Source organism: Salvelinus namaycush, chromosome 17, assembly GCF_016432855.1.
Source record: "Salvelinus namaycush isolate Seneca chromosome 17, SaNama_1.0, whole genome shotgun sequence".
Classification (NCBI taxonomy): domain Eukaryota; kingdom Metazoa; phylum Chordata; class Actinopteri; order Salmoniformes; family Salmonidae; genus Salvelinus; species Salvelinus namaycush.
The window spans coordinates 16,662,021-16,688,226 of record NC_052323.1 but is presented as its reverse complement, the minus strand read 5'-3'; the positions used below and the strand labels follow the sequence as shown (position 1 = coordinate 16,688,226).

General features: G+C 43.6%; 2 protein-coding genes across 5 annotated transcripts; one reads left to right on the top strand and one right to left on the bottom strand.

The window, feature by feature from the left end:
* Positions 1 to 18,272, top strand: LOC120062362 (synaptotagmin-like protein 4). 4 transcript variants are annotated; one of them, XM_039012281.1, is made up of 17 exons: positions 1 to 206; positions 10,602 to 10,778; positions 11,058 to 11,273; positions 11,629 to 11,738; positions 11,990 to 12,107; positions 12,235 to 12,381; positions 12,484 to 12,583; positions 12,761 to 12,851; positions 13,004 to 13,092; positions 13,229 to 13,321; positions 13,737 to 13,915; positions 15,048 to 15,150; positions 15,518 to 15,679; positions 15,856 to 15,958; positions 16,063 to 16,189; positions 16,389 to 16,597; positions 17,257 to 18,272. In XM_039012281.1, the coding sequence occupies exons 2-17, from the start codon at positions 10,660 to 10,662 to the stop codon at positions 17,403 to 17,405; spliced, it is 2,115 nt and encodes a 704-aa protein (XP_038868209.1). In that variant the 5' UTR covers positions 1 to 206; positions 10,602 to 10,659; the 3' UTR covers positions 17,406 to 18,272. The 4 variants fall into 4 exon arrangements, with proteins under 4 accessions (XP_038868209.1, XP_038868207.1, XP_038868208.1 ...); XM_039012279.1 differs by having other exon boundaries at positions 12,761 to 12,866; XM_039012280.1 differs by having other exon boundaries at positions 10,599 to 10,778; positions 12,761 to 12,866.
* On the bottom strand, positions 18,153 to 26,030 carry LOC120062363 (sushi repeat-containing protein SRPX2-like). Its single transcript, XM_039012284.1, has 10 exons — positions 25,630 to 26,030; positions 22,196 to 22,276; positions 21,798 to 21,989; positions 21,501 to 21,677; positions 20,453 to 20,576; positions 20,234 to 20,355; positions 19,609 to 19,788; positions 19,337 to 19,470; positions 18,847 to 18,968; positions 18,153 to 18,748 (listed from the first exon to the last, which is right to left on the bottom strand). Exons 1-10 carry the CDS (start codon positions 25,697 to 25,699, stop codon positions 18,568 to 18,570), a joined length of 1,383 nt encoding a protein of 460 aa, XP_038868212.1. The 5' UTR covers positions 25,700 to 26,030; the 3' UTR covers positions 18,153 to 18,567.
* Between the last annotated feature and the right edge of the window lie 176 nt (positions 26,031 to 26,206).

Genomic DNA, 26,206 nt, shown 5'->3' with positions numbered 1-26,206 from the left:
GGGAAGTAGAGCAGAGGAAATGCACCTGTTGCGGAAAAATTCTGTACCTCTGCCGCACCACCGCTGTCACAACCGTTCCATATCTTCCGGGATTTTAGATTTCTAACCACCAACACTGAAAGTCAAGTTTCAGAATGCAGGAAGGAGAGACGGAGAGTTAGACTGGGAAGGAGTCAAGACGACACATTGCAGCAAAGGGTAGAGAGGTACGTTGAGTTTGTCGTGATTCATTCTGATCTATAACATGCATTCAAACTGTTATATTTAATTACAGTTTAAATGAAAGTTATTTTACGCACAACAGTTAATTGCTTAAGACGTCTTCCTGACACGGGAAACCTCGCTTTGGAATTCTTTACTATACTCCATTCATCGACATTGCGCAGAAACTATATGCCACTTGTTTTGCCCGCTATCAGTCTGCTCTAAAACGCGCCTATTCTATTCTCTCTATTTTTTTACGTCCTCCCTTCCTGTATTGTGGAAATAAAGTGGTGAATTGATTCGGATCACAGTCGGAGTAAAGTTTACGTTTTTCTTCAAGGTAATTAAACAATCTGGACTGTTGCTAAAATACCTTTTATCTAACATGGACTATATGTGCGTTCACTCATTCAGATGCATTTATTATGTCGGGTTGTCTTCAGATCATGTGTGATGATAAACAACTCTGCTTTTTTCCAAACTGGATGTGTTGCCAACATTAAATCCATCCATTAGATTGTTTAAGCTACATTTTGTTTTGTTGTAGCCTATAGCCCTACTTTATTTTTAGATATATTTACAAGCCGAGCCAAATAACCATTTGCCCAATAAGGTGACGACAGATTTTGTTATCCATTCCATATTGAGTAACTGTCCAGGAAATTGCACATACTATACTATTCTCATGGATTGTTCAAATGGAATTATCATTATTTTGTATAGCCTATAAACACAAAATGCCCCGGAAAAGCACTTTTAGTGGAGGTTTTCCTACAACCACATAATTCCTACTAACGTTGCTATTCATACAATTTCCTTGACATTAACAGCCTTCTTCTGAACTGAGCTGCCCTACAGGTATTGTACACTACTCAAGCGTGAGTCGATTAGCCTCAAGCGTTCAAACAATGACGAAATTTCCTCCCCCACGAGTGACATAGCATAGCACAACAACCCTGTGCTAGTGACCTTTTGAATGCAAATGATTGAAATCAAGAAGTGTGTTTTTCCTGTTTCTTCAACTCATTCTCAACATTATTCAACGTCTTCTGAGGCGCTGGACTCAACTGGAGCTTGAAGCTCATGACTGGAACATGGCCGATGACAGGCTTGATGTCAGGATTAAACAAATGGTTTAACCAGTGCTTTCCACCCGCCGTTCTGTGTCCTTAGAGGGTGGGACCCTGCGATAATGCTGAGCTCGTGTTGTTTTTTCCTTTCCTGTTCCCATTCCTCCAAGCAACCTTTCACCCGGACAGAGAGGTTCCCTATGGGGTTTAAAAACACAAGGATCCTATTAGTCCTACTTTATCATTCCCAATACTGTATATGTGTGTGCCAGTGTCTGTCAAAATAAGATTAGCTGGAGACTATTTTCCCATGTCCTTTCCTATTTTACCATGCTGAAATTAAAAACGCTATCTTTATGTAAAACATGTTGATTTATGTTTGTGTCAGTAAACAATAAACAAGCCAATAACACAATAAACAAGTCAATGACACAGTAGAAAAAAGAAAGTCTATATACAGTGTGTGCAAAAGGCATGAGGAGGTAGGCAATAAATAGGCCATAGGAGCGAATAATTACAATTTAGCAGATTAACACTGGAGTGATAAATGAGCAGATGATAATGATGTACTAGGCGGTGTCAGAAGAAGGCCCCAAAAATGGTCAAATACCGGTACCGGGTCAATGTGCAGGGGTACAGGTTAGTCGAGGTAATTTGTACATGGAGGTAGGGGTGAAGTGACTATGCATAGATAAATAGCAGCAGCGTACAAAACAAATAATCCTGTGGCCGTTTGATTAATTGTTCAGCAGTCTTATGTTTTGGGGGTAGAAGCTGTTAAGGAGCCTTTTGGTCCTTGACTTGGCGCTCCAGTACCGGTTGCTGTGCGGTATCAGAGAAAAGAATCTATGACTTGAGTGACTGGAGTCTCTGACAATTTTTGGGGCCTTCTTCTGACACCGCCTAGTCCATCATCATCATCTGCTCATGTATCACTCCAGTGTTAATCTGCTAAATTGTAATATAGTCACTTCACCCCTACCTCCATGTACAAATTACCTCGACTAACCTGTACCCCCGCACATTGACCCGGTACCGGTATCCCCTTTATATAGCCTCTTTATTGTTACTTTTTATAATGTTTCACTTTAGTTTATTTGGTACATATTTTCTTAACTCTTTCTTGAACTGCACTGTTGGTTAAGGGCTTGTAAGTAAGCATTTCACGGTAAGGTCTGCACTTGTTGTATTCTGCGCATGTGATAAAGTTTGATTTGAGATACACTATACAGCGGTAACTCACCTAGCTGTTCTAGCTTCGCCCTCGCGGGTGCTAGCAAGCATATAAGGTAGGGCTACGTATCAGCAACCATTGTCAGCCAATCTAGCGGGAATGTCCTGCCTGTTGTTTAAGTTCTGCGTGTAAACAACTATTTTCCCTTTTTTTTTTTCAGGCAACCAAAAAATACTGTTGACTTGGCCAATGAGAAAGTGCCTTTCAGACTTTAAAGTCAATTTCTGTGTAGGGTATCAAATAGTGATTAATCAGTTGCAAAAAAACGGTTTTATATGGTCTATGATGACGAGAATTTTTCTAATCGGGGTCACATAGTTTTAACTCCTGGGAAAATGTATTTCCCTGTAGGGAGGATGAACTGCTGCTCTTTAATTACTTGTTACTTTTATTTCTTCTTATCCGTATGTTTTTAAACTGCATTGTTGGTTAGGGGCTTGTAAGTAAGCATTTCACTCTAAGGTCTACACTTGTATTCGGCGCATGGGACTAATAAAATTTGATTTGATAACCCTGTCAAACTGCAGCAACTTCTTATTTGTTCATATGTATTTTATTTTAAAACTAGACTAACAGGGGAGACACAGAGACAGCTGTGATTGGACAATAGAACTAACAGGGCAGTGCTTGCTATATGCAGGGTTGCATCATGTAGGCCCAGCGATGGGAATGGGCGGTGCCCAATTTAAAAAAAAATGATAACCCTGTGTAAGCCTATAATTAAAAAGTTACACAGGCTAGACTGTGTTAATGCACATGTCATCACTATTTGTTCATTTGATTAATTCCAGTCACAAATTTTCGGATTAAAAAGGTCTAGGTAGCTTAGCCAACAGAAGTTTTGAATATTCAAATGTTCTCTTAACAGAAATAAATTGGCTTAGGCTATACCGCTTTGTTTCCCTGGCCAGATGGGACCGGGCACATAGGCCTCCAGCTGATCAGACTGATGCAGCATATCAGATCGCTTATGTTTAGGTGTAGGCTCTTACTGTAGAGAGTGTTTGCTTGTGTCTGTCTGTCGGGAGTGAGTTATTTTCCCGTTTGCTAAACGGAAGGAAAGTGCTCTGCTTTTTGTAGACCTGCGCCAAGCCTGACCTTTGATTACTTTGAATCTGATTAGTCAAGACACACACACACACACACACATATCCAAGATGTCATAGCAGTCTAATGTCTTTTGTTTTCGTCTTGTCATGTCTCGTGTATATATCTTTATGTATCTTTTTTCTTCGCATATATTTTTCTTAACTTCAACATACTCTCCTGCAACCTGCCTCACCCAATGTGCTCTGAACCTCTTCACCTGGATCATCGCAGCTAGCTAGCTGCTATCCGATTGGCTTCTCCTGGCTAACGCCCCTGTCCCGAAGCAAGCACCAATTAGCCTGGAGCTAGCCTATGCTAGGCCCATCTTCCGGCTAGCTGAAGAGGACCATCAGCCACTCATTGGGCTACATTACCTATTTTGCCAATTGGCCTGGACCCCTTTTATTGCCGATCCATCACGACTGGACTACCGACGTAATCTGCCTGAGTTTTTTTTCTCCCAAGTGGCTCCTTCGTCGCGACGTCCCCTGAATGCACATCTGCTAGCCGTGGCCCGCTAGCTGACTAGAGCATACCTAACTGTTAGCTGAAGTAGTCAATTTCTTGGGCTACTATACCTATTTTGCCAATTGGCCTGGATCCTTTTACTACACGGACCCCTGCTGATCCATCACGACTGGTCTGCCGACGTAACCGCATGAGAGGGACCGCATACAACAACAGACTTCTTCCATCGCGACGTCCCTCTAAGGCCCTTCTGCTAGCCCCGGCCCGCTAGCTGTCTGAATCGCCGTGTCTCCAATCCGTCCAGCTACTCATTGGACCCTATGATCACTCGGCTATGCATGCCTCCCTAACGCCAATATGCCTTGTCCATTGCTGTTTTGGTTAGTGATTATTGTCTTATTTCACTGTAGAGCCTCCAGCCCTGCTCAATATGCCACAGGTAACCCTCTTGTCCCACCTCCCACACATGCGGTGACCTCACCTGGTTTAATTGATGTCTCTAGAGACAATACCTCATCGTCACTCAATGCCTAGGTTTACCTCAACTGTATTCATATCCTACCATACCTTTGTCTGTACATTATGCTTTGAAGCTATTCTACCGCGCCCAGAAACCTGCTCCTTTTACTCTGTCCCGAACATATTAGACGACCAGTTCTTATAGCCCTTAGCCGTACCCTTATCCTACTCCTCCTCTGGTGATGTAGAGGTTCATCCAGGCCCTGCAGTGCCTAGCTCCACTCCCATTCCCCAGGCCCTCTCATTTGTTGACTTCTGTAACCGTAAAAACCTTGGTTTCATGCATGTTAACATTAGAAGCCTCCTCCCTAAATTTGTTTTATTCACTGCTTTAGCACACTCTGCCAACCCGGATGTCCTAGCTGTGTCTGAATAATGGCTTAGGAAGGCCACCAAAAACCCTGACATTTTTGCCCCTAACTATAACATTTTCCGACAAGATAGAACTGCCGAAGGGGGTGGAGCTGCAATCTACTGCAGAGATAGCCTGCAGAGTTCTGTCTTTCTGTCCAGCTCTGTACCCAAACAATTTGTGCTTCTACTTTTAAAAATCCACCTTTCTAGAAACAAGTCTCTCACCGTTGCCGCTTGCTATAGACCACCTTCTGCCCCCAGCTGTGCCCTGGACACCATATGTGAATTGATTGCCCCAATCTATCTTCAGAGCTCATGCTGCTAGGTGACCTACACTGGGGCATGATTAACACCCCGACCATCCTACAATCTAAACTTGATACCCTCAATCTCACACAAATTATCAATGAACCTACCAGGAACAACCCCAAATCCGTAAACACAGGCACCCTCATAGATATCATCCTAACAAACCTGCCCTCCAAATACACCTCTGCTGTCTTCAACCAGGATCTCAGCGATCACTGCCTCATTGCTTGCGTCTGTAATGGGTCTGCGGTCAAACGACCACCCCTCATCACTGTCAAACGCTCCCTAAAACACTTCAGCGAGCAGGCCTTTCTAATCAATCTGGCCCGGGTATCCTGGAAGGATATTGACCTCATTCCATCAGTAGAAGATGCCTGGTTATTCTTTAAAAGTGCCTTCCTCACCATCTTAAATAAACATGCCCAATTCAAAAAAAATTGAACCAGGAACAGATATAGCCCATGGTTCACTCCAGACCTGATTGCCCTTGACCAGCACAAAAACATTCTGTGACGTACGGCATTAGCATCAAATAGGCCCCGCGATATGCAACTTTTCAGGGAAGTTAGGAACCAATATACACAGGCAGTTAGGAAAGCTAAGGCTAGCTTTTTCAAACAGAAATTTGCATCCTGTAGCACAAACTCAAAGTTCTGGGACACTAAAGTCCATGGAGAATAAGAGCACCTCCTCCCAGCTGCCCACTGCACTGAGGCTAGGAAACACTGTCACCACCGATAAATCCACGATAATTGAGAATTTCAAAAAGCATTTTTCTACAGCTGCCATGCTTTCTACCTGACCACCCCTACCCTGGTCAACAGCCCTGCACCCCCCACAGCAACTTGCCCAAGCCTCCCCCATTTCTCCTTCACCCAAATCCAGATAGTTAATGTTCTGAAAGAGCTGCAAAATCTGGACCCCTACAAATCAGCAGGAATAGACAACCCTCTCCTTCTAAAATGATCAGCCCAAATTGTTGCAACCCCTATTACTAGCCTGTTCAACCTCTCTTTTTCGTATCGTCTGAGATCCCCATAGATTGGAAAACTGCCGCTGTCATCCCCCTCTTCAAAGGGGGAGACACCCTAGACCCAAACTGCTACAGACCTATATCTATCCTACCCTGCCTTTCTAAGGTCTTCGAAAGCCAAGTTAACAAACAGATCACCGACCATTTTGAATCCCACCGTACCTTCTCCGCTATGCAATCTGGTTTCCGAACTGGTCATGGGTGCACCTCAGCCACGCTCAAGGTCCTAAATGATATCATAACCGCCATCGATGAGAGACATTACTGTGCAGCCGTATTCATCGACCTGGCCAAGGCTTTCGACTCTGTCAATCACCACATTCTTATCGGCAGACTCAACAGCCTTGGTTTCTCAAATGACTGCCTCGCCTGGTTCACCAACTACTTCTCAGACAGAGTTCAGTGTGTCAAATCGGAGGGCCTGTTTTCCAGACCTCTGGCATTCTCTATGGGGGTGCCACAGGGTTCAATTATCGGGCTGACTCTTTTCTCTGAATACATCAATGATGTCGCTCTTGCTGCTGGTCATTCTCTGATCCACCTGTACATGCAGACGACACCATTCTGTATACTTCTGGCCCTTCTTTGGACACTGTTTTGACACTTAACTAAACTCCAGATGAGCTTCAATGCCATACAACTCTCCTCCCGAGGCCTCCAACTGCTCTTAAATGCAAGTAAAACTAAATGCATGCTCTTCAACCGATCGCTGCCCGCACCTGCCCGCCCGTCCAGCATCACTACTCTGGACGGTTCTGACTTAGAATATGTTGACAACTACAAATACCTAGGTGTCCGGTTAGACTGTAAACTCTCCTTCCAGACTCACATTAAGCATCGCCAATCCAAAATTAAATCTAGACTCAGCTTCCTATTTCTCAACAAAGTATCCTTCACTCATGCTGCCAAACATACCCTCGTAAAACTGACTATCCTACCGATCCTTGACTTCGGCGATGTCATTTACAAAATAGCCCCCAACACTCTACTCAGCAAATTGGATGCAGTCTATCACAGTGCCATCCGTTTTGTCACCAAAGCCCCATATACTACCTACCACTGCGACCTGTATGCTCTCGTTGGCTGGCCCTCGCTTCATATTCATCGCCAAACCCACTGGCTCCAGGTCATCTATAAGTCTTTGCTAGGTAAAGCCCCACCTTATCTCAGCTCACTGGTCACCATAGCACCACCCACCCGTAGCATGCGCTCCAGCAGGTATATTTCACTGGTCACCCCCAAAGCCAACATCTCCTTTGGCCGCCTTTCCTTCCAGTTCTCTGCTGCCAATGACCGGAACGAATTGCAAAAGTCACTGAAGCTGGAGACCCATATCTCCCTCACGATTCACTAACTTTAAGCACCAGCTGTCAGAGCAGCTCACAGATCACTGCACCTGTACATAGCCCATCTGTAAACAGCCCATCCAACTACCTCATCCCCATACTGTTATTTTAATTTAATTTTTGCTCCTTTGCACCCCAGTATCTCTACTTGCACATTCATCTTCTGCACATTTATCACTCCAGTGTTTAATTGCTAAATTGTAATTATTTTGCCACTATGGCCTTTTTATTGCCTTACCTCCCTTATCTTACCTCATTTGCACACACTGTATATACTTTTTTTTCTCTATTGTGTTATTGACTGTATGTTTGTTTATTCCATGTGTAACTCTGTGTTGTTTGTCGCACTGCTTTGAACTATCTTGGCCAGGTCGCAGTTGTAAATGAGATCTTGTTCTCAACTAGCCTACCTTGTTAAATAAAGGTGACATAAATCAAATAAAAAACACACACACACAAACTGCAGCACTCTGATAAGAAGCACATAGTCCCTGTTCAACGCTTTTGCTTACATTTTTTATTACACCAAATAAAAAGCGCTGTGGTAAATGCCTGCTCGCAACCTGTCTCCGTCCTCTCCCCTCACAGCAAGCCCTCCGCTCATGGGCTCTTTACCTGTCTCCGTCCTCTCCCCTCACAGCAAGCCCTCCGCTCATGGGTTCTCTACCTGTTCCCCGGCCTCTCCCCTCACAGCAAGCCCTCCGCTCATGGGTTCTCTACCTGTCTCCGGCCTCTCCCCTCACAGCAAGCCCTCCGCTCATGGGTTCTCTACCTGTCTCTGTCCTCTCCCCTCACAGCAAGCCCTCCGCTCATGGGTTCTCTACCTGTCTCTGTCCTCTCCCCTCACAGCAAGCCCTCCACTGTTTGAACACACTCTCTCTCCTGCAGGGGTCCACTGTCATGCTGTGCTCTGTCTGACTGAGTAGCCTGCACCTTATGTGAGGTCGTGGCTTATGTACTGAAAGTGGCTCCTCCATCAAATGGACTTTAGCTGGGGATAAAGAAGCCTCTGTCAGTTTTACTCCATCTTCAGTGCTGCTGATGTTTGGGATTAGATGGGACTTACACTGGTTTTCGCTGTGATCAAATCACATTTTATTGGTCACATACATGTGATTAGCAGATGTTATTGCGGGTGTAGCGAAATGCTTGTGCTTCTAGCTCCGAAAGTGCAGTAATATATAACAAATTACACAATATATACACACAAAGCTAAGTAGGAATGAAGTAAGACTATATACAGTTGAATTCGGAGGTTTACATACACTTAGGTTGGAGTCATTAAAACTCAGTTTTCAAACACTCCACAAATGTCTTGTTAACAAACTATAGTTTTGGCAAGTCGGTTAGGACATCTACTGTGTGCATGGCACAAGTCATTTTTCCAACAATTGTTTACAGACAGATTATTTCACTTATAATTCACTGTATCACAATTCCAGTGCGTCAAAAGTTTACATACTTTAAACAGCTTGGAATATTCCAGAAAATGGTGTCATGGCTTTAGAAGCTTCTGATAGGCTAATTGACATCATTTGAGTCAATTGGAGGTGTATCTGTGGATGTATTTCAAGGCCTACCTTCAAACTTAGTGCCTCTTTGCTTCACATCATGGGAAAATCTAAAGAAATCAGCCAAGACCTCAGAAAAAAAATTGTAGACCTCCACAAGTCTGGTTCATCCTTGGGAGCAATTTCCAAATGCCTGAAGGTACCACGTTCATCTGTACAAACAATAGTACGCAAGTATAAAAAAAGTGTGAAAAGTGCAAATCAATCCCAGAACAACAGCAAAGGACCTTGTGAAGATTCTGGAGGAAACAGGTACAACAGTATCTATATCCACAGTAAAACGAGTCCTATATCGACATAACCTGATAGGCCACTCAGCAAGGAAGAAGCCACTGCTCCCAAACCGCCATAAAAAAGCCAGACTACGGTTTGCAACTGCACCTGGAGACAAAGATCGTACTTTTTTGAGATATGTGAATAATATGTGAATATGTTGAAGCAACATCTCAAGACATCAGTCAGGAAGTTAAAGCTTGGTCGCAAATGGGTCTTCCAAACGGACAATGACCCCCAAGCATACTTCCAAAGTTGTGGCCAAATGGCTTAAGGACAACAAAGTCAAGGTATCGGAGTGACCATCACAAAGCCCTGACCTCATCCTCTGGAAAATTTGTGGGCAGGACTGAAAAAGCGTGTGCGAGCAAGGGGGCCTACAAACCTGACTCAGTTACACCAGCTCGGTCAGGAGCAATGGGCAAAAATTCACCCTACTTATTGTGGGAAGCTTGTGGAAGGCTACCTGGAATGTTTGACCCAAGTTAAACAATTTAAAAGCAATGCTACCAAATACTAATTGAGTGTATGTAAACTTCTGACCCACTGGGAATGTGATGAAAGAAATACAAGCTGAAATAAATAATTCTCTCTACTATTATTCTGACATTTAACATTCTTAAAGTGGTGATCCTAACTGACTTAAGACAGGGACAATTTACAAGGATTAAATGTCAGGAATTGTGAAAAACAGAGTTTACCTTAGCCAAATACATTTAAACTTCTGACTTCAACTGTACATATGGACAAGCGATGTCAGAGCGGAACGGACTAAGATACCGTAGAATAGTATAGAAATGAACAGTATATACATATGAGATGAGTAATGTAAGATATGTAAGCATTAAGTGAATGAGATACTGTAGTATAGAAAACAGTGTATATACACATGAGATGAGTAATACCAGATATGTAAACATTGTTAAGTGACTAAGATACTGTAGAATAATATAGAATTCTACGCTATCTAGTATGACATCATGAGAGTGATTTTTAAATGGTAGCTACAGTGCTTGGTAATGCAGGAGAAAAGCATTTTCAAGCAGAAAGGACAACTTTTATAGAGATAAAATCATATGTTCCCATTTCATGCCTTCTGGACTCAGCCCTGGTCTGCTCTTTGGCTAGCAGGAGCCTGTCTGGTCTAGGCTGACTATCCCTGAGGAGGTTAGTCTGGGACGGAGGTGCCATGCCACAGGCTGCAGACATGATCAACATGGCCTTCCTGACCGACTCGGAGCGGGAGCTGATCCTGGAGGTGTTGCGGCGGGACGAGGAGCTGAGGCAGGCAGAGGAACAGCGTGTCCGGTGAGAACTCTCCTCCCCGGCTGCATCTCAATAGTCCTAAAGTGGCTTCCTCCTCCTTGTCTCTCTTCTGCACAGATCTGGAAAAAAACAGGACAGGTGAAAGCAATACAGTGGATGCTGGTGGGAATTTAGCTTTCACCTCATCGGCTCAGTATTTCACATTAGTGCAGATGAAGGAGGAAGTCACTTTTAGACTTTTAACATCCAGTTAGGCAAAGATTTCAACACAGACACCAACAGGCGAGGGTCTAACCAACGTCTTCCTTCCCTGTGTTTCAGCAAGCTGAAGACAGAGCTGCTGGACATAAAGAGGAAGGGGGCCAAGCGCAGCAGTGGGAGGTACAGTGAGCGCAGCTGCGGTCGCTGCCAGGAACCACTGGGTCGACTGTCTGCCAGCTCCAGCCAATGTAGGGCATGTAAACACCAAGTGTGCCGCAACTGCCGCGCAGTGCGCCCCAATGGATCCTGGGTGTGCAGTGTGTGTGCCAAAGAGGCGTAAGAGTCCCATTTCTCTGTACTGTATGTTACCCCTCCCTGTCCTTTAGCATGACCAGGATCCCTGTGTTTGCTGTATCTATATGCAAAGCGTGATATCATATGTTTTAAAGCATCTCGCTGTAGAACGCTGCTCGAGGAGAGGACAAGGATTTAAGCGGGTTTACATGATGTGGATACGCTATGCATATCTGTTGCATTCTAAACTGGTGTCGAATTTTGTATCATTTTGTCTATTTTGACAACAGTGCAGAGTTTTTGCAATGTCAGCATGTTACTCTTCGTGTTTGGTCCATATATTTGATCCATGATGTGTTAACGTGGTGGTAACAACGTGTGGTGTGACTTTCTCCAGTGATCTAAAGAAGTGCACTGGAGACTGGTTTTATGACCAGCGAGTCAACCGCTTCTCCACCACCCCTGGACATGACATAGTGAGAGCTTCCCTCAAAAAGAGGTCCCCATGTGAGTCCAGGAAACTGATGTGGGCATTGCTCTGTTCAGTTGGAAACTTAAAAACTCTCACTTCTGGTGCAGAATGAAATGTCAATGTTGTGACAGCATAGGAATTTGTCCTAATTCCTCTACTCAGTTTCAATATTGATATGTGGGAAGCTCCATTACTGCATAGCTTTTGTTCATGTACTTTTTGAATTGCACAATTGACAGCATGCTACCAGTTGTCTGTCATGCTAAAGCTCTGTGTTCTGTTTTAGTGAGGAAGAGGGAGACCATGGGAGAGCAACTGTTGAAGAGTACAGAGTTGAAACCCGGCCAGCCGGCCATTCCTGTTCCCCGACCCAGACTGATTGACCTAGCGGCCTCCAACAAGTAGTGAGTCCTCTTTATATCTGGGGGGACAACACAGGCTTCACGATCATTAGAGTGTGACGCAGTTACTTTAATATGTGGATGGAGTTTCAACTCAGTAGAACTTTGACACTCATTGTCATTTTCACAGTCCGACAGACAAAGTTTCAGAAGAACCAGTGGCAGTTGAGAAGAAGCAACAGCACCAGCGCAGTGACACTAAATCTGCAGAGAAAGCCAGCCTGAACACTGTCAGGACAGAGACAGAGCCCTCTCTTGGGACTCCTTTCTTACCAATGTAAGTCTACATCCCAAAAAATAGGCCTATGGCATTAGCGCTACATGCTAACGAGACTTCTATTGGGATGGCTCCTCATTATGAATGGCGTTTATGATCCAGGAAGAAGAGCACAGGTCGGTCCAGTCCAGCAGGTTCCAGTGTGTCCAGTATTCCAGTCAAAGTAGAAAGCACAGGTATCCACAGCTCCAACTTAGACACGGTGAGTTTACACATCTATCAGGTGTTGGGATTAGTTACATTTCAGCACAGTCAAATTGGGAAATAAAAAGTCCACTTGGTAAAAAATGGAATTGACCCTAACCCTGTCATCCTCATGTCTCCAGCCAATACATATTATACTGTCACACCTGACTGTAACCCCTGTCTCTTTCCATAGTCCTCCGTAGTGAATCGTCGTAGTGTAAGTCCCTGCACAGGGTCTGTCTTATTGGAAGACGACGGGCTGTTCAAGAAGAGCGTCAGACAAGGTCAGAAACCCTCCGGTGAGACTCTTGTGTGTCGGTCGTCTCAGTAGTTCTGATTCCCAAGCTATAATTAAATAATGTTCTTTTTAAGGGCTTCAGGCCTGCTTGAGTAAATGAAGGCATGCTCATTTAATGTCTTCATGGGTTTCAATCAGAATTCACATCTGTGCTGGACCTGCGTAAGGAAGTATCGGAGGGCTCTATGGGTGACAGAAGCAAGTCTGTGCCTGGCCTCAATGTGCCGGTGAGCAGAAGCCCACTTCCTCATAATACACTGAGGCATAATGGTTCACTATACTATAAAATACTTCTTAGTATTGATGAGAAATGCAGTTGCGTTGTCTTTTGCATGAGTTCAAATTTGCTTGTTGTCATTGCAGGATGACGAGGAGGATGATGAGGACATTGATAACTTGGTGAGCATCCATAGAAAGACAGTGGGCTCAAGTACCTCAAATCTTCGCGGCTCCAAGGTAAATCCATGTGATTCTCACTTATCTTATTTTCATAGGTTCTAGTTAGGGTGTGTGATGCCAGTTTTAGTCCTGAAGATATTTTTAGAAACAGAATTGATAAGTCAACCACACAACTTTTTTGAGACAATTCAGGATATCCTGGTTCGTGTGTGAGCTGCTGCCTAATTAAGTTACCATGGCAACAAAGGCTCAAGCTCAAAATTGCTTCAGGGCAGGAAAATTTGACTGTGACCTGACTTTCATTTTCACAGTTTCGGCCTCGTTTGTGCGCCTTTCCAGGAACAAGTTTGTTTCTTGATTGGATACGCTACGTTTACCTTTCTCGTCCAGGTTGTAGAATTGTATCCAATATCAATGCAGTTGAACTAACTACTAACAGCTACTTGGTGAATTGTGTATGTGTCCACCACAGAGTACACTGGGGAGTCTGATGAGTATTTACAGTGAGGCAGGAGATTATGACTGCGTGGAGGTGAGCGGGGACATCGTGTTCTCTCTCAGCTACGATGACACCACCCATAGCCTGGCCGTCCTCGTCAAGGAGTGCCACTCGCTGGCCCACGGGGACGCCACACGCCAGCGTTCCAACCCGTGAGTGTCCTCTCGGGACTAGGGTCTAATAGTTGTCTCAGTAGGAATTGATGGGTGCATCTCAATAGTGTAAAGACGCTTCTTCCTTTTGTTTCCTCTCCTTCATATCCCCCTCATCTGAAAACACAGGATGGATAAAAGTAATGGTTGACGCCTATCTGGAATTGTATTTCAACTAAGCTGTTTTACAATATTCGGATGCATTATATCATGTCATTGCCAACAGTGAGAGTACACCCCCACTCCTTAAAGTGAGACAAACACCCTTCCATGGGTTTCCTGTCTTCTTTTCATGATGACAGTAGATGAGCAGCGCTGTAGAAAATGATTCCCAGTAATCCTGTTGTTTACTCTAAACACACACTTCAGTGCTATTACTATATGACATAACGTAGATCATCTTAGATAAGACCCTGTCCTGTTTACAACATTTTTTATGTACCCAGAGGTCATTTATCAGAGTTCCAAAGGGAAGGTTTTACATTTATTTCAACAGAATACAATTTTTAATTTGTATTCTGGAAATGTAGGCACACATTTTTTGTAGTCAAAATAGTTTATCGGTATTGCAGGTAGGGCTTTGATGATACCAGCCCTAATTGCAGGACTATTAATATTAATTTGAACTCTTTAAAGGGGCAGTGCACATAACGTGACTTTACAGTTGTTTTGATGATACACTGTGAGGGCGAAAATAACACAGACATTTTGAAAATGATGATAGTGCCCTTTTTGTGTAAGAGCTATTTGAAAATAATGCCTGGAATTTCAGCCTTTTCAGGTAGGATGAAACTTTTGGCCCATATCATGACATCACAATGTGATTGATTATAATAGACCAATGGCTGTTCATCTGGGTAAGGGGGTGGGCTCTAGACATATCAGCCAATCAGGGCTTTGCATGTAAATGTATTCAAATTTGTTTCCTCACGCTCACATGATCAGAGTGAGAATTTCAAGGGCCGAAGGAGGCTCAGGGAAATAAATGATATATCTTGGAGTTATTTTCATTAAATAAACGTGCACACAGTGATTTGACATGCAGTGATGATTTAAAAAACACAATTACCAAGATTTTATGGGGGCTTTAACTTGTTGAAAAATATTATTCTCATGTTGTTTTGTCCTGCAGGTATGTCAAGTGCTATCTTCTCCCTGACAAGTCTCGCACGGGTAAAAAGAAAACCAGCATCAAACGAAACACAGTGGACCCCACCTACAATGAGACCCTAAAGGTGATGGACTCTCTGGAACTGCAGTAGAATTAGATGGACACTGATGAACCTGGGCTGTGGACAAATCCCTTGTTACTTGTCTGGCTCAATGGCTGGTCATTAAGTCGATAATGCCTCCACTTTCACTAGGCAGTAAGATTGATGTTGACATTCAAGATAGAGTTTATTGCTTTTAGTAAACGGCAAACAAATATTGATTTTGTTTCTGCCCTTTTTTAATTCACTGAGTATACAGAACAGGGAACTCGGATGTGAAGGCCAGAGAGGGTGGAAGGAGAAACTCTAAAGATGTCGATCAGTGAGGGAAGGGTTTGATGTTGACATTGTCCTGCCACTCCCTCACACTTTTCCCCTTCTTCTCCTCCAGTTCTCCATCAGTCGCTCCCAGGTGCTCACTCGTTCCCTCCAGCTCTCTGTCTGGCACCATGACCGCTTGGGCCGTAATGCCTTCCTGGGAGAGGTAGAGGTGCCTCTGGACTGCAGGGACCTCGATGGCCAACACGAGGAGTGTGTGGCGCTCATGGGAAAAGTAAGCCTGAGTAGTCGCCATCATCACTAGGGCTCAGAGTTGTTCCTGATCAGGTTTCATGGTTGGAACAAACTCCAGGCCCTACACATCAATCATTTAAATGTATTTCTAATCTACAGTATACATTATTAACCTGTAGTCTAGTGGTTTTACCTCAGCTGTTCTTCTCTTCATAGGCATCACCACTGCAGTCCTCTGCCTTCTCTCAGTACAAAGGAGAACTGGTGATTTCCCTGAAGTACGTCTCGACTAAGAAACCACCCACCGAGAAGACTAAAGGTAGGACTGCTAGTGTCGACAGAACAGAGGAACAGAAAAGCTGTCGGCACTGTCTGTGTTTCAAATCCTTACCAGTGGCTGTCTGACACCATTATCCCCCCTAGGCAAGACTCTTTCTCTAGGCAACAAGTCAAAGACGGAGGAGGGAGGGGAATTGCACGTCTTGATCAAAGAGGCCAAGAACCTGACGGCAATGAAAGCAGGGGACACGTCGGATTCCTTTGTGAAAGGGTTAGCTTTTGGCATGATTTCACATTCACTCGGAGATGATGAATTTCTTCTTTCATCATTCTCACTCAGGAGAGGGTGCAACTCCCACTCATTTTAATAAGAATACATACTTTATTGATTACTAGAATTAAAAACATTGTTCAGCCACCTAGCCTTCATCAAAATGTAATAGTTTTCACTCATTATGCTTTAACCCTAGATACTTGTTGCCATCGAAGTCCAAGTCCACTAAGAGGAAGACTCTGGTGGTGAAGAAGACTCTGAACCCTCACTACGACCACACATTTGTGTACAAAGACCTGACCCTGGACCAGCTGAGTAAGACGTGTCTGGAGCTGACCGTGTGGGACCGGGAGGCCATCTCCAGTAATGACTTCCTGGGTGGGGTTCGACTCAGCACAGGCACAGGTAATGACACAACACCTTGTTGATTTATGGAGGGGAAGTGTTATGGTAGGGAAGTGTTATGGTAGGGAAGTGTTATGGTAGGGAAGTGTTATGGTAGGGAAGTGTTATGGTAGGGAAGTGTTATGGTAGGGAAGTGTTATGGTAGGGAAGTATCCATCGGCAGTATTCCTCTTCCGTTTTTAAATGTTTGATTCAATATTTATCATTCCGTTGCAGGTCACCTATTTTGCCGATGTTAAAGTTGGTAGTAAAGAAAAGCTACCTCAGAGGTCAAACATCTAAAAGGGAAAGGGGGATATTTAGTCAATTGTACAACTGAATGCATTCAACTGAAATGTGTTTCTGCATTTACCCAACCCCTCTGAATCAGAGAGGTGCAAGCGGCTGCCTTAATCGACATCCACGTTATCGGCGCCCGGGAAACAGTGGGTTAACTGCCTTGCTCAGGGGCAGAACGACAGATTTTTACCTTGTCAGCTCAGGGATTTGATTCAGCAGGTTACTGGCACAACTCCTCTGGTGATAGGCAGTCGGCCCATTGTTAAAATCGCTTCAAAACAGTGAAATCCCAAATCTCACACTATGCTTAGGGCTCCTGTATTGTGTGGACAGGTCAGACCTACTTTAGTTCACTGCATTTCTGTTGCCCTACTTTTCAGCCACACTGAAGGTTGGCAAGGAGGAAGTGGAGGCGGACTCAACAGGGGAGGAGGTGTCTCTGTGGCAGAAGATGATGCAATACCCTGACTCGTGGGCAGAGGGCTCTCTTCCATTACGCTCCTCTATGGGCAAGAACAAGAGCAAGTGAGGACTCCACCTCATAACCTGGGAGAAGAGCAATTGACAAAGGGCAATCCCTCAACTTTTTATCACCATTATTATCTGTAACCAAAAGACTATCACAGCTGTGTCTAATCGCAAGCACCAAAATAAGTGCTTTTGAAAGCATATATAGTAAATTCATCTGAGGTCTTCAGGTATTTGCTAGCAGAGGTATCATTTCATATGTTTGAATGCAGGTTGTGTGTTTAATCATGCAAATGCTTTTTAAAATCATAAACCGCACTAACCAAAGAGTTGATCAAATTCAACAACTCATGTTTAATTGACTTTTTTCACATATTTCTTCAAGCTAAATTCCATTCATTATTAACTAGGGTGCTTCATGGGGGTTTTCAGTTTCAGGCTGAATCTCTGTTGCACTCGAAGGCACTGAAAAATTGTGTCCATTTTTGGTCCATATCACATCTTGTGTGGTGCTTCATGGCAATCAAATAAACTACTGTACCTGTGATAGGGATGTCAAGCATGTGGTACATTGAAATATGTATGTAAATATGATCAGTTGCACTAAAAATGACCAACTTTATTTCTCAACCTCTATCCTCTTATTTATAGTCTTGAAAGTAAATGTCATTATCTTTCATACTGTAACTTGAGTCAAGTTTGCTTTTACTATGGCTCACAGGAGGTTGGTGGCACCTTAATTGGGGAGGACAGGATTGTGGTAATGACTGGAGCGAAATAAGTGGAATGGTATCAAACGCATGGTTTGATGCCATTCCACTCTCTCCGTTCCAGCTGTTATGAGCCGTCCTCCCCTCAGCAGCCTCCACTGCTATGGCTGTATCAAATATTTTATTCATTCACCTAATAAATATGTGAAATGCCTAAACCTGTAATCATCCACGTTTGTTACAGTGCAGTATGGGTAGTGAAGTAAAAAAAGATGCGTACATACGTTTCTATACTTTTAGACGTGTAAAAACAGGCTATCTCTATCTCTAAATCTATCAGATCATTATCTATCAGCCAGTGGAAACATTTCACTACCAGAGCTGTTACCTGTGTGTTTCCTTGTTCCTCTCTCTGTTCTGGGCCACCCCGGTGTCCATGATTGTATCTCTACTTAGTGCAGAGGAAAAAGCTTTGCTATCTACATAAGTGTCTGACCTCCCCAAACCACTGTCTTAGTCACAGTAGTCTCTGTGCAACTCCAGCCGACGTCGTTCTTCTTCATCCAACAGGTTATCGTCGATGTATGAGAAGAGCTCATCGGATGTGGTGGGAGTGATGAATCTCTCATGGTCCAAACCATCCTTGTCCAACAGCACCATGTTGAAGTAGGATCTGGAGATCCTGAAAGCCTGCCTGTACAACATACAGCACCAGAACCATTTAGTGTCAAGTCAGTGATGGTGTATTTGAAGATGGAGTGCAGCCAACATGATTATGCGAGATCCCCTTACCTCAGACCCTCAATGACCTCAGTGTCCAGGTGACGTCCCTTGATGCGGCCCACTTCTCGAGGGGGGGAACCTAGCAGCTCAATCACCGTCACTTGTCGTAGGTCCAGACCACAATCTGCCTTCTAGGCATGAAAACACCCCAAGCATGGTCACAATCATAAGAACAAGCTGCTTATATTTCATTTGTATTAAATCCCGTAGTAGCTAGCAGTGGCGCTCTCTTGTGGAAGCCTTACCTTCCACATACTTTTACTTAGGAACGAAGGACTAAGTTGAATGCAACATTTCCCTGACTAGCAGATAATGCCCTAACCATCCAGCTGTCATTCTGGGCGCGTATGACATTGCAAATGACTTTAAAGGTGAGTCGAGACCAACAGATCTATAGATCACCTTGCCTCCTAAATAACTACTCAATATAGATCAGTCGGTTCATTTACCAATGACACATTACGGTTCTGGCGCTGTTGAATACAGTCTCTTGACTCACCTGCACCATAAGGTTCTGGAGCTTGTAGTCTCCATGGGCTACGTTAGGTGCCGACACGATCAGAAGCCTCCTCTTGTCATAGAACTGGTCCAGGAGGGCAGATGCTGTGTTCACATCTGTTTTAAACTCCATTGCTACATGCGCGCGCACACAATAAAAAAAACAGTGTATTGTTGGTGTAATCACTTTACATGTATGAGTTAAATTGCGAACACAACAAACCAGAAGGTCTTTCAGAAGGTCATTCTCTGTCATTGGCTCTCAATACTAACTGACACACTCGGCGGGGGCCTCAGTCCAGCTGCGGTCGAACTGGCAGACTCGGCGGGAGGTCCCCCGCCTCTCGTGGCCCCCGTCACAGTGGTACTCGCACACCGCCCCGTAGTTGTTCCCGTCAGAGTCACAGGTGAGGTAACCATGGAGAGGGGTCTTGAGGACTGGACACCTCCTGACTGGGGAGAGCGAGAGCAAAGCCTGTATTCACAAACCAATTGCTGATCTATGTTCAGTTATGTTGTTTAGATCATAATAAATAAGATCATATGAACAGGGGGGACCTGATCCTAGATCAGCACTCCTACTCTGAGATTCTAGGTGAACACGGGCCCAAAGCAGCCATCTTCGAACAGTACACACTAACAGTACTGATATGATGACTCTTGGATGTCTATAAAGGGTTTATAGAAGTTCTCCATAAGGGAAATATGGTTGTTGTTTGTCACTGAAGGAATTAGATTTATACTCTGTAAAAAGAAAAATCCAGTACTTAGTTGCGTGGTGAAATGTATCAGTTGAACGTTGAATGTTTGTTTGTATAATGTGTTTGTCCTGTAAGTATGGGTTTTGCTCTTGTCCAATGTCAGGTCATTGTGTCTGACATTGACAGTGATGTCTTACCCTCAACCCGAACAATGAACTTGCAGGCAGCCCTGTTCCTGGCTTGGTCGTGTGCTGTGTACCGGATAATGTTTATCCCCTCTTTAAAGTTGCTATCTGGCCGCTGGCCTATCAGCGTTACACTGCAAACAGACACAAAAAACCACACGTTTCACCTCCAGATAAAGCAAAGGGGAAGAAGAGGAGAGGGGAAAATGCAGTAAAAAAGGACTGACATACTCTAATGTTTTATCAGCAGTATCCGTGGCAACCGGCGGGTCCCAGGACACTCTGGTGGTTAGTTTCCCAGGCTCTGTGACCTTCACCCGGGACAGGGGACACTTTATTTTGGGAGGATCATGATCTGAAACAACATCAGTTTGGTAAACCAGTGAAGAACAATAATACATACTTTTTTTTGTTAAATGTTAACATCTGTTGGTCTTGGTCAACTGAATCAATTCCTCTTGAGGGAAGGGAACTTTGAAGTTTAGAAATATGTCTTGGTCTTGAGTCAAAGACAAAAGAAGGAAATGAAACATGTGGAAAGAGAGGCACTAGATGAGTATCTATCTGTGTTGTGTTTGTGTTGTGGGAGACATGCCCATGGGGAGCTGCCCAGGCCTATGAAAGAAACAAACAAACATATGGTTGCAATCATTAAGCACTGGGGAGTTTTTCAGGATAAAAAAGAAATGGAATAGAGCTAAGCAAAGGCAAAATCCAAGAGGAAAACCTAGTTCAGTCTGCTTTCCAACAAACACTGGGAGATGAATTCACCTTTCATCAGGACAATAACCTAAAACACCAAGGTCAAATCTACACTAGTGTTACTTACCAAGAAGACAGTGAATGCTGCCGAGTTACAGTTTTGACTTTAATATGCTTGAAAATATATGGAAAGACTTAAATGGTTGTCTAGCAATGATCCACAACCAATTTGACAGAGCTTGAAGAATTTTGAAAATAATATTGTACAATCCAGGTGTGCAAAGCTCTTAGAGACTTAGCCAGAAAGACTCACAGCTGTAATCGCTGCCAAAGCTGATTCTAACATGTATTGACTCGGGTGTGAATGCTTATGTAAATGAGATATTTCTGTATTTTATTTTCAATACATTTTCAAACATTTCTAAAGATGTGTTTTCACTCTGTCATTATGAGGTACTGTGTGTATATTGGTGAGAAAGAAATAGATAATCTATTTTGAATTCAGGCTGCAACACAACAAAATATGCAATAAGTCAAGGGGTGTGAATACTTTCTGGAGGCACTGTGTAGGCTGTACCTTCACAGATGGGCTCTGCCCCACTCCAGGACCCCCCAACCAGACAGGTGCGAGAGTGGTCCCCCTCGATCCGGTACCCCGGCTCACAGATGTAATCACACCTGGAGTCCACCATGTATCCCTGGGTGCAGTGGAACGTGCCGTGCCAGATCAGGTGCAGCGCGTTGCAACGAACCTCTGTGGAGTCAACACACCATAGTCAAAAAGAGATACAAATTACTCCTATGGAGGTTTTTCTAAAGAAAACTTAGGTCCTTTTTCATTAAAAATAGATAACATGTATCTGTCTGTACTTACGGCGGCAGTGACTGGTCCCAGACCAACGGCGATTGGGCATGCACTGCACAGAGGTTCTGCCCAGCAGCTTGTAGCCGCGGTCACAGGTCATCTCGCAGAGGGTGCCCAGGGTGCTGCGGTAGTTCCCTCCACGGGGGGAGTGGCAGGTCACATCCCCATTGGCCAGGCTCAAAAAGTGACACCATCTTGGATCTGCATCGAAACAACACTGTTTAATCACACACTGGAACACAGCGCCAAGACCAGTGTGCTACAGACCCAATTGACATCAAGTGATACTGATTTCAAAACAGTGATGTGGGGTACATAGATTTCCAATTCAGTGTAAGTGTCCACTTACATTATGACAAGCTTATTCCTAATGTTAGTGTTGTGACTGTGTGGTTCTCCTAACTTACTCCTGTAGTCCAGTCGGGGAGTGTAGTACTCCTCCTCTGGAACAACCTCATTGTAGCTGCTGTGCAGTGTGGTTTCAGAGCCTGAAACCAATGACAGACTTATTAGCTCTGATCAGTCATAGCAACAAGGCATAAAACAAAATAAAACCATTTGTTGGCCACTAATGTAGTTATGGACTATACTTATGGCTATACTCGGCCTTGTCTCAGGATGGTAAGTTGGTTGAAGATATCCTTCTAGTGGTGTGGGGGCTGTGCTTTGGCAAAGTGTGTGGGGTTATATCCTGCCTGTTTGGCCCTGTCCGGGGGTATCATGTCTCCTGACCCCTCCTGTCTCAGCCTCCAGTATTTATGCTGCAGTAGTTTATGTGTCAGGGGGCTAGGGTCAGTCTGTTATATCTGGAGTATTTCTCCTGTCTTATCTGGTGTCCTGTGTGAATTTAAGTATGCTCTCTCTAATTCTCTCTTTCTCTCTCTCGGAGGACCTGAGCCCGAGGACCATGCTCCAGGACTACCTGGCATGATGACCCCTTGCTGTCCCCAGTCCACCTGGCCGTGCTGCTGCTCAAGTTTCAACTGTTCTGCCTGCGGCTATGGAACCCTGACCTGTTCACCGGACGTGCTACCTGTCCCAGACCTGCAGTTTTCAACTCTCTAGAGACAGCAGGAGCGGTAGAGATACTCTCAATGATCGGCTATGAAAAGCCAACTGACATTTACTCCTGAGGTGCTGACCTGTTGCACCCTCGACAACTACTGTGATTATTATTATTTGACCATGCTGGTCATTTATGAACATTTGAACATCTTGGCCATGTTCTGTTATAATCTCCACCCGGCACAGCCAGAAGAGGACAGGCCACCCGTCATAGCCTGGTTCCTCTCTAGGTTTCTTCTTAGGTTTTGGCCTTTCTAGGGAGTTTTTCCTAGCCACCGTGCTTCTACACCTGCATTCCTTGCTGTTTGGGGTTTTAGGCTGGGTTTCTGTACAGCACTTTGAGATATCAGCTGATGTAAGGGCTATATAAATAAATTTGATTTGATGGACGATATGTACTGTTCTTTCCCACTCATAAACCTACTTTTGTATTTATTATGCTTATTTGTGATGAATATCAAATGATTTTGAAGTAGAACATGAAGAGTGGAATATAGGTCATGCAGAGAAAGTATTTTGGCATGCTAATGGTTTTTCCACAAAGTCTCAGTTCCGCACAACCTGGTTTCTGGTCCCTTCCTGAGCCAGCTTCCTATTTAACACCTGGATTTCCAATAAGGGAAAAAACCTCTCCAGGGGTTTGGATCCAAAACCGAAGTCCAGTCAAACCAGTATGTCTCTGACAAAAGACTGACTTTCTAGTTGGCTGACGTTTCATTTATCGCAACGTAAAAGTGTTTTAGCATCACATGGAAGTAAAAGGTAATAGTAAAGAGTGTAGGGAAATTACTTAACTGGGCACACATTGCTGAATGTGCACTGAAATCATGACATGAAGCTGGCAAGCAGAAGTCCCCTACTCCATTTTGAATGTAATTACTAGTTAGTACTGGGTCTAAAGCTGTTAACATCTCTTTTTGCCTACTTAGCGCTACACTGTATCTTTAAACCTCAGAGCTGAATCTAACTTTCCATACAGTAGGTCTCCCTTAACACCCTCATTCTTTCCCCTCACTTGTGGTCTAGCCTATTTCACGAACATAATCCCTTGAAGGATATTTATAAGAGACTCTACTGTTTAGAAAGAGGGCTGCCAGATTTGAGGGTTTTTTGAGCTGAGTATTATCCCTGAGTATTTGAAACAACAAATTGGTTCAGATATTAGAATAGCTTGCCCAGCCTACAGGGGTAGATAATGAGTCATTATTTTTAATTTAGACCAATGAAAATTTAAATCATGGTGACACAACTCAATAAAGTTTCTAATGTTAGTAATTTGGGCACTTGCAATAAACTGCTAAACTTCCACTGGAAGAAGTTACAATGATTGATGTTACAACACTTTTCATCAAATGCCTTTTTTCTAGTCTGACTCTGAATAACATAAAAACATGCCAGTAGATTTCTATCACTCGAGTCTCTCTCATGTTAGCAAATCCAAGTGAGGATAATCTTTAATTTACTGTCTATAAACAGACTCTTCGGTATTCAAGATAGTTTACATTTCAGCAGCAGTTGTACAATAACATTTAAACATCAACTTTATAGTTAAACATGCTCCAACCATTCTCCAATCAACAATCATTCTGCAGTGATTGAAATCCTTTGCAACATGTCTCATCATGGTAGACATTAGTAGTCAAACACCTCTTCACCCTAACAGCCTATTTTCCATTAAAGCACTAATGCAGGCTGCTGCTGTGGCCGCCTGATGACGGTGAGGTTGTAAAAAGGCAGACTCTGACACAACGTGCATCACAGTGAGACCAGCCTGGCACACGTCCAACAGCTCCCAGTGAGACGGTTACTTTACCAGGAAGACATGCAATGACCAATGCAGGGAGAACATCCAGCTAGGAGAAATGAGTCATATTGGAGGGGGTGGATTTCACAAGCCCACTATTCACTGCAGTCCAACTGTACTTCAATTGATATATTCTCATGCTGAGGTTTAGAAAGGCCATTCCCAATTAGCAACCGTTGTATTTCAGTTGGAGAAGTGGTAAATGACGAGAATGTGTGATAATAGCAATGGTGAGACATAGCCAGAATCAATCCATTAGCCGACTAGATTTTCGCTTTGTTATCAACTGGCAGTAGGTATGAGTTTGGGTGGATCTGAGGTGACTCAAATCACTGTCTTGTAGGGGTTAAATTAGGGCCTTGACACAGCTGGTCCATGCACACTCAGTCATTTGTCTGTGATTGGAGTTGTAATTACAGGGGTCTGAAAGGGGGTGACATACCCAACATCAGATAACAAACACAGGTAACTATAGTGAGGACTTCTATTCACCTACAAAACGTATATATTCATGACAAAATGCATAGATGGCATATTTGGGCTTCTTTGCTCTCTCCTTCTTAACTGAAAAAGAATGTTACAAGAGTGGATGAGTTTCTTTTCAGGAAATACCCCATGCTCTCTTTGTATTCTGTCAGTTCCCTCTAAAGATGCCACTACAGCTGCATTCTATTTACTGCCCTATAACTGTGGTGATGGAGGTATGTCCTCACTCCCCATTGCATGGACTGTATCATGGACCATAGATGAGACTGACAAGGAAAACATTTTTCTCTGTCCTGACATTAATGATTTTATAGTAGTTTACAAAAGTATAGTTTGAGAGTGTCCAAATCATAACTGATTATGCAACATCAGGTATAGAATAACATGTGCATACATGTTGTACATCAAGGCTAATGTAAAGTTTCAACTGTGAGTAAAGAAACATATTAATAGTCTAAGTCAAAGTGCAGTATATCTAAATCTTACCTTCATCGTGTCCCAGCAGCTCTCTAATAAAGGTCAGCGTGAAGAGGAAAAGGATGTGGAATCGTGACATGCCAACACGGTCTTGAAGCGCAAATATTCAGATTAAAAGTGGTTCCACTGGGCATCTACTGTAGCCAAGGTGGAGACCATTGACTAACATACAGCGCAGAAAATTTGAAGGCAACTATGAAACCGTCAATTAATTTAATCGTTTTTTTGTTTACTGACAAAATCATTAGCGTTGTTTTTGTTTTATCTCTCTAAATCAAGAATAATCCCACCAACGCTCCAGACAACCCAGCCTTGCGACAATTTTTACTGACAAAATCCTCCTCGTTTATCACATTTACTGTTCGAGAAGTTACCGCTAGGAGGCGTTGTTGGACTACTTATAAGGGCTACCATAAAGGACTATGATACAGCCCTAACCCACCAGTGGTTAAATAATTATAATAATGTTTGCACTAAAATCGATAGGAATTCGCAATGGATTTCCTGTTTTCTGAGTACACCAATGAGAGATGTTCAAATCCACATACTGAAATAAATCATATTTTCAACAATCAAAATGCAGCAT